General features: G+C 36.1%; 2 protein-coding genes across 2 annotated transcripts; both read right to left on the bottom strand.

Annotated features, from left to right (window-relative positions):
* Nucleotides 1–695: 695 nt before the first annotated feature.
* LOC100770674 (olfactory receptor 4P4) lies at nucleotides 696–1,622 on the bottom strand. The gene has a single exon (XM_027421102.1). The coding sequence runs from the start codon at nucleotides 1,620–1,622 to the stop codon at nucleotides 696–698; it is 927 nt and encodes a 308-aa protein (XP_027276903.1).
* Nucleotides 1,623–11,358: 9,736 nt separating this feature from the next.
* LOC100770394 (olfactory receptor 4C16) lies at nucleotides 11,359–12,291 on the bottom strand. The gene has a single exon (XM_027421100.1). It carries the CDS (start codon nucleotides 12,289–12,291, stop codon nucleotides 11,359–11,361), a length of 933 nt encoding a protein of 310 aa, XP_027276901.1.
* Between the last annotated feature and the right edge of the window lie 397 nt (nucleotides 12,292–12,688).

Here is a 12,688-nt window from a genome sequence, read left to right as displayed (position 1 = left end):
CACAACTGAATCACTTTCACCTCACAGCAATTTCAAACTAGACTAAAGCTCTTTTGTAAATAGATCATAAGTTTGAAACCTTACAGCTATGTACAAGGTCAAAGTCACCGATGTCTTCCAAGGTTAGTAAGAAAGGCATGCCATTTCTTCACTTGCCAGACTACCAAGAATAGATCTGTGTCTTAAAGTTGTCATTGGGCACTGTATCCTCCCTGTCTTGTCACTGTTTTGTTCCTATGGCCTTTGGATCTTGTGTTGCCATGGCCATGATTCTGTCTTTGTCACTTAGGCTAGGAATGTGCTCCAGACCAATGAAAAAAGCTAACTTGTAACCCTCATCTTTTGCTTCAAGCCTCTGGGGAAAAAGACCTTTGGAGAGAAGAGACAAGAGAAGTAGACGCTAGAGGGAGAAGGTGACAGAAATGTGATAGAATAAGAATGTAGGAAAAATAAGTATGTAGGAAAATGAAGAAGGTAAGAGAAGTTAGATGTATGACAGGATTATTAGAGTAGAAACAGAACAATAAAGAACACATGAAATAAAGAGCATGGCTCTCAATTTGTGTGAGAAGTTAGTATAGAAAACTTTTCCTCCCCTTCTTTGCTCCTGAGAAGAATTTCACCTTTGGAAACCTGGGGAAGAGGCTGGAGCAGATCTCTTAGCTCAGACACAGTAGGCTCTCCCAGAAGAGACTTCACTTTCTTTCAAACACCTTTTCTTGGCACCACACCTTCCTCATGGCATTCTTCATGTCTGTATTCCTCAGCGTATAGATGAGAGGGTTGAACAAAGGGGCAATCATGGTGTAAAATAGAGCAAATACCTTGTCATCCCCAACAGAATCACTCATTGGGACATAAGTAAAGATGAGTGGCAAGAAGAACATGAACACAACTGTGATATGTGAGCCACAAGTAGAAAGGGCTTTGTGGCGGCCTTTGGATGAGCAGGTCTTCAATGTGGACAAAATGATGATGTAAGAAATGACCAAGGCAACAAAAGTCAAAATGGACATCACCCCTGTGGTGGTAATGATTATAATAGTGAGGAATCTTGTGTCGGTGCAGGCCAGTTTCAGCAGGGGGAATATGTCACAGAAGTAGTGGTCTATCTCATTGGCACCACAGAAGGGAAGTCTGATAACAATCAGTACATGTAGAAGTGAGTGCATAAAAGCACCAATAACTGAGACTGTTACAAGAATGTAACACACTGGTCTGTTCATGGTGATCATGTAGTAAAGGGGTCTGCAAATGGCTATATAGCGATCATAGGCCATAACCACCAAGACAAATATCTCAGTGGCACCAAAGAAGTGGGCAGAAAACATCTGGGCAATGCATCCATTGTAGGATATAGTATTACACTGTACCAAAAAGTCTATAATCAGTTTAGGGGCCACTGTGGAAGTGAAACATACATCCATGAATGATAGGTAGCTGAGAAAAAAATACATTGGATGCTCACTAAGGTGACTGCACCTGATGGTGAGAACAACCACCAGGTTTCCACAGAGAATTGCAAGGTAACAAAATAAGAACAACACAGAACACATTGCTTTGACATCTTCATTATGGAAAAGTCCAAGTAAAACAAATTCTGTGAGGTTTCTATACCCCATTTCTTCTATGTGCTTAATTATTTAGAGGGGAAAAAATGCTGTGTCTTTCAAAACTTTGGGTTTATTTTTTTCAAAGTCATTTTTAAACCAATAAGTATATGCAGTGAATGTTAAAATAATTCAATTATAAATCTGTAATGGTAGGACAATGAGTAAGACAAGTAGGTTAATTGAAAGTACAGTACAGTTCATTCAAGAGAATAAATGCACAGAGTGATACCATATATAATAAATTAATTGTAGTTGGTAGAATTCCAAAATCTTATATTTAGCAGGAACAACAAGGTTAATAATTTAAAAATTAAACACATGCTCTAAGTTCAAAATCAAGATGTAAGTTCACTGTAGCATTTAAGAATAAATTTTTCTGTTATAATTGTGTATCTTCACAGCAATGGGATTATCTGTTTTAGTCAAAAGTGAGATGTTATTGTCAATACTTCCTAATGACTAAAGTTACTGAATTCCAAAAGTCTGTGTTAGCACCCTACTTCAGTGGATTCATTATGCCACATTATTGAATCTCCTCAAGCAATCTCAGGAGTTGGTTGAAACTTATCATAAAAATATGTAATAAAGGTGATAAAGAGTGACTAGAAAAAAGTGAGAGATGAGAGTAGATTCTTTCCAAGTTCCAGAATGACTATGACTTCCTAGATTTCATCTCATTTCTCAGTTTGGTTTTCAGGCTCCTCTGGAGGCTCTTGTTGTTGTCATTGATTACTCATATTGTGGCATCATCTTGGATGTCAGCACCTACAAAGACACAAAGTGCATCCAGAGGAGGTTCCTCCCATCGAGTTTTTCAACAACTTGAGTTTCTAAATTGAACCATATGTTTTTACTTTGCCAGACACTCTGTACATGAATAATGGAAAATCTTAAAATATGCCAGTGAAAAAAAAGAGAAATGATAGATTATTTTTATCCTTTTCTTATTGATTTTCTGTAACTGTAGTAACCTGGTCTACAATGTGTCACATAGATGCTTAATTTAAGGCAACTTTATAAAAGTAAATCAATTAATCAGCCTCATTCATGAATGAAAATTTCACTATACTGCACTAAATTAGAAAAGCAAGAAATCAATGCCCTTTGAATTGTATGCCTTCTGAGGTAAAGCTTCAGGAAAATACATTTTACAAAGAAACTGTACATAGCATTTTATAGATTGACTCAAATTCTACCCACTGCTGGCAAGTTAATACATTTTGTATAATTATCCACAAAAAATCTCTGAAAGTGTCACATAAGAAAAGTTCCCATAATAAATATAAAATCAGGGAAATGTAAATTAACCAACAATGGTATATTACTCCAAATTTTCAGTATTATGCAAGTATAACTAAATATTTTAAGACGAAATTTATTGATTAATTAGGGAATGAGAACTTACCCTGTTAAAAAGAACCCCACTAAACATTGGTAAGAATGTTCACGCTGCAACCTAGTGAAAATTTGAAAATGGGAAAATATTTAGATACACAGCAGTAACAAAGCAGAAATAGAGTATGATACTTTCTTTACTGTGGAATACAAAGCAGAAGCTTCAATAGCTCAATTGGATCTGTAAAGAGCCACATACTGAAATCACAAAACATAAGGAGTTACAAGATGCCCCAAATGTAATAATGATCATGTGCAAAAAGTCACACCCAACTAATTTCCATGAGTATCTGAGTGCTTATGAATGAATTTAAAAAGTGTGAAATGGCATGGTTACATTTGAGGAATAAAGGAGATAATGATAAAAAAGATCTTATAATCGAACTATACATTGATCTCCTTACCAAAGAGATTTTTCTTACTTCTTTAATTAAAAACTTAAGACCATCATTTTAATATGGTTTTGGAAGAATTCATTATATATTAGATGAAATTTAGATCAATAAAGAGGAAATTATAATCTCTCATTAAAATTCTGAAAAACTTGAAGGCCTTCTTTATTATTTAACACTTCATTTGCTCCTTTACTAAGGTAATGCAGTTGTAGAAGGAACACTAAGCATTAGAATCTGCAAATTGTCACATATTATGCAAACGTAAGTAAATACCCTCCTGCACAGCATACAGATGGCCAAAGAAATAGTCCACATAAGGAAATAAGGAGCACATTAATGAGTAACCACATTTATACCAATACCGCAATTTCGACATTTGCTCTCAATCATCACGGTGATTGGGCTGGTCAATTTGCTGGAATTTGACTGTGGTCATCTCTTTGCATGTCTTATATAAATATATCCCTGAGCTTCAATTTTCTCTTGTAAAATAATATGATCTAATACTTTCTACCTTATTAAAGACAAAAATATCTACATTAAACAGCCAAGTGTAGACATATACTGCTAATATGTTGTAAGAATTAACTAAAGATTAGCTATTTTGTTATTATTTTCTGTTCATGAAACTGCATCTTCTCAATGTGGCTTATTTTTAAAAGGACAAAAATTCTGAATGTTTCTGAGGCCTTTATAAGACAAGAAAACCCTGAGTATAGATTTTCTGTAGTGATTTTAATGCTTCCCCAAATATGGATTGGATGTAAGCTAATTTGACAGTACTTCCCAATAAAATCTAATATTAATAAGAACACAGAGAACATAGTAATAAGGATGAACGGAATGAAATCAGTTAAAAAAAATCACTCAAGAAACCATGGCCTAATGTATGCAAAATAAAATCCCCCTTATACAGTGCAATAATCAGACCAAATACTTGCAGAAAATGACAATTTCTTTCTGTATTGAGATTACTAGATTATTGAAATATTTGCAGAATTTATTATATATTCACTAACTTTTCTTTGATTTATTATTTATACTATTTCTAAATGTTTTAGTTTATCATCACTTTTCTTTCTTGAGTAATTAAAAGCATATTGTCACTTCCTTTCACCTCCTACCCAAGCCTTTATCAGTGTCAGCTTTAAAACTAAGACTTCAATAAGGTATTCCTATGACCAATTTTCTGTTGTAATACATCCTCCAAAATTTTCTAACAAACTTTAAAATATCAAAGTTATGATACAAATGAAAATATTTCAAGGTTATCAAAAATAGTTAAGAAATAGCTATATTTTCAGAACATATAGTTAATGAAAATTGTGATCCTAGTGGAAAACAAGAAAAGAAGAATAGATTATCCTATGACTTTCATTTAGACTCAGGATATTTTTAAAAACCAAAGCAAAAACGAAATAACGAAATAAAGAAATTAAAATCCCAAAGCTTGCACTTTTGATGTTGGCCAATTCCTATCAGCATTGGAAAAATATCTATAATTCATAAATTCATGACAATAAATTTTAAAATATATTCTAGCATGAAATTACAAGTGGATATTTCAAGAGATAAAAATTAAGCCAAATAATCTATATGCTGTATTCACCCCTATAAAATTTTAGTTAAAATCAATAGTCATGAAAACTTACTTTCTGAATATTAAGAATGAGAACAAAAAGCACATCAGATTCTTTGGAAAAATGTGAGATGCATCAAGGCTCTTGGCCCTTGTCTTCCTTCCTTCTCTGTAATGGTGATATTTTACATCCAGCCCTGCAGGGCTCAAAGCATTTAGAGAAGGTGCAGTCCAGCAGAGAATTTAAAGGCACTGGAGGGACTTGGATGCAACCCCACTGACAATCCCCAAGGATATTCCTAAAGCAATCTGTCAAAAAATAAATTCATGGGATTTTTAACTACCTGTGTTTAGCTTTTTAGTTGTACTCTTAAAAATATTTTAAATTGTCTAGATAAATGATGCATGATACCACATGATTTTTGCTAAGGGGAAAAATTCTAAAATAATCATTTACAAGTTCATCAAATGTTGATAGTCTTCCTAACTATAAAGGTTTGAAATCTATTAATAATAAACAAATTTGCCCCTCTCTTAGCAAAATTAAGATAAACTTATATGTATTCAATCAAATTCCTTGTGAGGCTTGCCACTTATAATGCCTTTTTTTCACTAAATATACAAATAAATGACAATAGTGCACGTGTAGTGCTGTTTAGAAACATTTCATAACTTGGAAGAGTTTTCATTATCTAACCAACACTAACACAGTGAAGCACCTAGTACAGATCTGAAAGGCCTCAGCACTGCATTACAGAGTCCCACTCACTTTCTTCTAGCCTTTTGTTCTCTGGTCACATGGCAACTCCATCTTACCTACCACAGTTCCCTAAAGTCACCATGTAATTGATGGAGTTGAGGGAGCTGATGGAAGCAGGGGGACTGAAAAGAAGCAAGGACTTTACTTTTTTTCCCCCTTTTTAAAATTTAAATTAGAAAAAAGTTTGTTTTTTTATTTTTCATTTGAATTAGAAAGAAGATTGTTTTACATGTCAATTCCAATCCCCCCCCCTATTAACACCCTACCTATCCTATACCCTTTCTGCTCCCCAGGGAGGGTGAGTCTTTCTATGTGGTTCTGCAAAGTCTATCATATCATTTGGAGCAGTATTTAGACCATCCCCCTGTGTCTAGGCTGAGAGAGTATCCCTCTATGTTGAATGGGCTCCCAAAGTCCATTCATATACTAGGGATAAATACTGATCCACTGCCAGAGGCCCTATAGATTGCCCAGGCCTCCTAACTGACTCCTATGTTCAGGAGTCTGGGTCGCTACAATGCTGGTTTCCCAGCTATCAGTCTGGGGTCCATGAGCTCCCCCTTGTTCAGGTCAGCTGTTTCTGTGGGTTTCTCCAGCCTGATCTTGACCCCTTTGTTCATCACTCCTCCCTCTCTGCAACTTGATTCCAGGAGTTCAGCTCAGTGATCAGCTGTTGGTGTCTGTTCTCAGCTACTGGATGAAGCCTCTAAGATGGCATTCAAGGTAGCCTCTGCTTAGATTGTTAGCTGGGTTCACCCTTGTAAATATCTGGACATTTCCCTAGTGCCAGATTTCTGTTTAAATCTATAATGGCTCCTTCTATTAAGGTATCTCTTTTCTTTCTCTCATCTATTCTTGCCTGACTCAATCTTCCTACTCCCTCATGTCCTCCTCTCCCCTCCTCTTCTCCCCTTCTCTTTATTATAACTCCCTCTCCTCCCCCTCCATGCTCCCAATTTTGTCAGCAGATCTTGTCCCTTTCCCCTTCTCCAGGGGAAGATATATGTCTCTAAGCATCCTCCTTTTTGTGACTGTGTTACCTTACTCAGGATGGTTTCTTCTACTTCTATCCATTTGCCTGTGAATTTAAAGATTCTATTGTCTTGTTTTTCCACTGAGTAGTCCTCCATTGTGTAAATGTACCACATTTTCTCTATCCATTCTTCAGTTGAGGGTCATGTAGGTTGCTTCCAGGTTCTGGCTATTACAAATAATGCTGCTATGAACATAGTTGAACAGTTGTCCTTGTTGTATGAATGTGCTTCCTTTGGGTATATGCCTAAGAGTGGAATTGCTGGATCTGTGGTAGACTGATTCCCATTTTCCTGAGGAACCAATATACTGATTTTCAAAGTGGTTTTACTAGTTGACACTCCCACCAGCAGTGGAGGAGTGTTCCTCTTTCTCCACATCCTGTCCTGCATAAACTGCTATTGTTGTTTTTGATTTTAGCCATTCTGACTGGAGTAAGATGGTATCTCAGAGTTGTTTTGATTTGTATTTCCCTGATGGCTAGGGATGGTGAGCATTTTCTTAAGTGTTTTACAGCCATTTTGTATTCCACTAGTGAGAATTGTCTGTTTAGTTCTGTACCCCACTTTTTAATTGGATTATTGGGTGTTTTTTGTTACTAGCTTCTTGAATTCTTTGCATATTTTGGATGTGACTCCTCTGTCAGGTGTGGGGTTGGTGAATATCTTTTCCCATTCTGTGGGCTACCATTTTGTCTTGCTGACTGTGTTCTTTGCCTTACAGAAGCTTCTCAGTTCAGCAGGTCCCATTTACAAAGTTTCAGTCTCAGTGTCTGTGCTATTGGTGTTATGTTCATGAACTGGTCTCCTATACCAATTCCTTCAAGGGTAACTCCCGCTTTCTCTTCTAAGAGATTCAGTTGGATGGATTTATATTGATGTCTTTGAGCTATTTGGACTTAAGTTTTGTACATGTTGAAAAATATGGATCTATCTGCAATCTTCTACATGCCACATCCAGTTATGCTATCACCATTTGTTGAAAATGGTTTCTTTTTTCCAGTGTATAACTTTAGCTTCTTTGTAAAAAATCAGGTACACGTGGGTGTGTGGGTTAATAGCAGGGGTTTCAAGTCAGTTCCATTAAACAACCTGTCTGTTTTTGTGCCAATAACAAGCTGTTTTCAGTACTATAGCTCTATAATTAAGCTTGAATTCATTGATGGTGATGCCTCCAGATGTTCCCTTATTGTACAGGATTGTTTTGGCTATCCTAGGTTCTTTGTTTTTCCATATAAAGTTGAGTATTAGTTTTTCAAGTTCTGTGAATTATCACTAGAGAAACAAGACAAAAAAGGAGATCAAGGGGATACTGATTGGAAAGGAAGAAGTCAAATTTTCACTATTTGCAGATGATATGATAGTTTACATAAGTGACCTGAAAAATTCTACTGGGGAACTCCCATAGTAATAAATACCTTCAGCAAAGTGACAGGATACAATGTTAACAAAATTATTAACTAAATATATATATATATATATATATATATATATATATATATATATATGCTGAGAAAGAAATCAGAGAAACATCACCCTTTATAATAGCCACAAACAACAAAAAATATCTTGAGGTAACTCTAGCCAAATAAGTAAAAGACCTGTATAACAAAAACCTTGAGTCTTTAAAGAAAGAAATTAAAGAAGATCATAAAATGGAAAGATCTCCCATGCTCTTGGATAGGTAGGATCAACATAGTAAAAATGACAATCTTGCCAAAAGCAAGCTACAGATTCAGTGCAATCCCCATCAAAATTGATATTTCTTATAGCCACATAGGAAAATGATATAAATGGCTAGCCTCTAATACGTGAATGTACCTGCCAGTTCTTAAGGATGTCAGAAGAAAATTTATCTCTGATGAGTTTCCTTGAGTGGCCTGATATACCATGAGTTAGTGGCTTATTAATAGTATTTTATTTTCAGTTCTTAAGGCTAAAGTTCTTATTTATAGTTCTTAAGGCTAATTTTTGAGATCACACTAGAAGTGGGATAGGTTTCTGTGCAGGACTTTATGGATAACCCATGTCATTTGCCTCCTAGAGCTTGGAATTTCCTTGTCACATGTGGAAGTTTCTTGGTTTAAAAGCATCATTTCAATCTGTTGTCATTTGCCTATGGCATTTCTTTCTATGTGCATATCTTTATTCCTTACTTTCCCTGTATACAATGGTTCATAATTGCTATCTCTGTAAGGACTCTATTTTCAAATAAAGTTGGTCTAAGATACAGGGAGTCTGATTCATCATATTGTTGTTTAGGGGCAAGCAAACAAATCAGAGTAATATCAATTCTTAAGTCACAACTGTGTGTCTCATATCAAATGATTTCTCACCCTCTACATTTGTATTCTGACAAACATTCTTAAAAATCTTCTGAATTCACACTCATATTGAAGTCGTCATTGAGTCCACTCCTGCATCTATTAGCTAACTCCTGATATATCCTGATACAACTCAAATCTTCGTAAGGTAAGTATGAACTTTATTAGCCCAGCTTTCCTAAGATGTTTCCCTGAGTTGCTGTTGTAACCACAAAGTGATGTAGGAAGATGCTGGTACAGAAAGCAAACCGAACTGAATGACAGGTTCTCATAGGCAACAGCCTTGTATAGATATGAAAAACAAAAAACATCTTACTCTTTCAAAGGAGAGGAAGCTGTTGGTGAGAACACAGGAGGTGTAAAATAGTTTATAAGGTCATAGCTCTCATTTTTCCACACTGATACTTTCATTTTACTACTCAGTTTTCCTTCCTTTCCTCTACTAAATTGTTTGCTCCAAGCAACATACCTATTGGAGTTGTACATTTAGTCTTGTTTTCTTCTTTATTGCAAACCCTCAAATGATTTAGTGTGGCCTTAGTCTGCAGGAGATGTGTGGCAGCGTGCATGGCGGCTCAAGCAAGCATGTTCACTGCATGTCCAGAAGTTTCTGGCACATAACCTTTTCATATACTGTGAATTTATTTTATTTCAGTTGGCTAAAAAAGAGCTTGTTTGGACTATAGCAAGGCAGGTTAGGGTGAGGTGGAAAATCTGAGCAAAGATACTGGAGAAGGGTGGAGTCTGGGCAGATGCAAGCAAGTCACCAAAGCAACAAGAGGTACCAGAGACAAGGTAAAGCCACGAAGCCATGTGGCAAATATAGTTGAAAACAAATGGGTTAATTTAATTTGCTAAGAGCTAGTTAGTAATAAGCCTGAGCAATACCTCAGTTTATAATTATTATGATGCCTCTGAATAGTTATTTTAAAAGTGGCTACAGGACTGGGCAGGACAGAAAAGCCTCCATTTACAAACAGTAATGTTATATAGAGTATAAAGAAGTTCCCTATAGTAATGGAAAGATGACACCATGGTTAATGGTTGTTCTTGAAGGAGACCCAGGTCTAATTCCCAGCATCCACAATGAGGTTCACACCTGTTGTGGAATATGATTTTAACTCGGCAAAGACGTGTTACATTGTTTAGGCTGCAAAATATTACTTTAACTGTATAAATATGTGTTATTTTGTTCATGCTTCATTTGCTTAATTATATAAAGATGTGTTGCATTTATTTCATGCTGCCTGCCTGAGGTACCTGATTGGTATAATAAAAAGCCAAGTGACCAATAGCTAGGCAGAGAAAGGATAGGCAGTTCTGGAAGGCAGAGAGAATAAATAAGGGGAATGAGAGAAGGAGAAGAAGAATACCAGGAGGAGATCTGGGAATACAAGTCAGGCAGTTGCCAGACAGTAGATATGACAAGCAGTGAAAGAAAAATATATAGAAGAAAAGTAGCAATCCCTGCGGCAAAAGGTAGATAAAGAGAAACAGGTTAATTTAAATTAAAGGAGTTATCCAGAATTGAGTCTAACCAATGCTGAGCATTCAAAACTAATAGTTTTAGTGTATTGATTTTGGAGCTGATTTGTGGCCAAAAAGAAAAGGCCTGGTACGACAACCATTTATAACTTCAAACCCAAGTCATCCAATTTTCTCTTCTGATGTCTATGGACACCAGGCACATACATCATGCACAGACATACTTGAAACCTAAACATTTGGGGGCTGGAGCGATGGCTCAGTGGCTAAGAGCACTGCATGCCCTTCCAAAGGTCCTGAGTTCAATTCCCAGCAACCACATGGTGGCTCACAACCATCTGTAGTAAAATCTGGTGCCATCTTCTGGCCGGCAGACAGACACGCAGCAGAACACTGTGTACATAATAAATAAATAAATCTTTTTTAAAAAGAAACCTAAACATTCATATACATACAGCAAAATAAGTGAAAATGATGCATTTATAGTTAATATTATTTGATTCTGTGGGTTTTCCACAAGTGTTGTTGGGACAGAAAGTCTGGAAAGGCACAGACACAGCATCACACATGAACAAAGACAAAGGTCTTCATACTTATTTGTGTTTCATACTTTGTCTCTCTATGTAAAATCAACTCAAATTTTTCACATTGGCTCTTTAGTTTATGATACTTATAAACTCATGCCCGAAGAAACTAACACATTAAACCAATAATAGATATAATATTTATTAACTGCTAACTTATTGCTAACTATGAAAAAAATCAAAGACCTCCTTTTATTTTCTATCATCTGAGACCAGTTTCTTCCTCCATAACTTTTTCATGGCATTTTTCACCTCTGCATTCCTCAGTGTGTAAATCAGAGGGTTGAGCAAAGGTGTCCCAATTGAATAAAATACAGTTATCATCTTGTCCATAGGAAATGTTGTTGCAGGGCGTGTGTATATAAAAATGCAAGGTCCAAAGAAAAGGATGACCACAATGATGTGAGAGACGCAGGTTGATAGGGCTTTTCTCCTCCCTTCAGCACTGTGATTTCTTAAGGAATGCAGGATGATGACATATGAAACCATCAGCATGAGGAAACTCACTGTGCAAATGGCCCCACTGTTGGACACCAGAAGTAGGTTGATCATATATGTGTCTGAACATGCAAGTTTCAAGAGTGGCTGCAAGTCACAGAAATAGTGATCAATCTCATTGGGACCACAGAAGGGTAAACTCAAGGCCAGAAATATCTGAACTAAAGAATGCACACAAGATCCCACCCAGGCTATGGACACCAGAATCCCACAGACCCGACGGTTCATGATAGTCGTGTAGTGCAGGGGCTTACAAATGGCCACATAGCGGTCAACAGCCATGAGGATGAGGATGAAGATCTCCAGGCAGCCAAAGAAATGGAATGTAAAGACTTGTATTATGCACTCACTGAATGAGATAGTCGCCTCCTTCAGCAGGGAATCCACAATTGTTCTAGGGGATATGGTTGTAGAGAAGCAGGTGTCAGAGAAGGATAAGTAGAAGAGGAAGAAGTACATGGGGCTCCCAAGTGTTTGGCTTGTTTTGATGGTAGCAATGATCAGCAAGTTACCCAGTAAAGTCCCCATATAAAATAGCAAAAACACAACAAATAGGATTTTCTTTCTAAATGGATCCTGTGTCAAACCAAGTAGAATGAAGTCAGTCACGTTGTTGTTGAGCCACATTGTTTCATTAGTGGTCAGAAGTGGAAAATATGAAATAGTTCATCTGAAAACAATAAAGATATTTATTTTGAGGATGGTATGTTATTCTGCTGAGTATTTTATGCAAAATTAACTAATTTTCATTAGTGATGCTCTGATATTTCTTTAGTAAGTGATTCAATACTCCTTCCTAAACTTTATTGGCCATTTATTTGCATTATTGTGAATGTGATGGTTTTCCATATGACTCTAGAAATACAATCCCTATTATCACAAGTTTGGTTAATTATATAAATCAATGATTTAATATATATATATATATATATATGTGTGTGTGTGTGTGTGTGTGTGTGTGTAATATTTTATCATTAACTTTATTTATTATTCAATTAATATTAAAACACATAACCTATTCAAT

The sequence above is a fragment of the Cricetulus griseus genome, chromosome 6, assembly GCF_003668045.3.
Source record: "Cricetulus griseus strain 17A/GY chromosome 6, alternate assembly CriGri-PICRH-1.0, whole genome shotgun sequence".
Classification (NCBI taxonomy): domain Eukaryota; kingdom Metazoa; phylum Chordata; class Mammalia; order Rodentia; family Cricetidae; genus Cricetulus; species Cricetulus griseus.
Note: the sequence above shows the minus strand (reverse complement) of the source record. Positions and strands in the feature narration are given on the sequence as shown.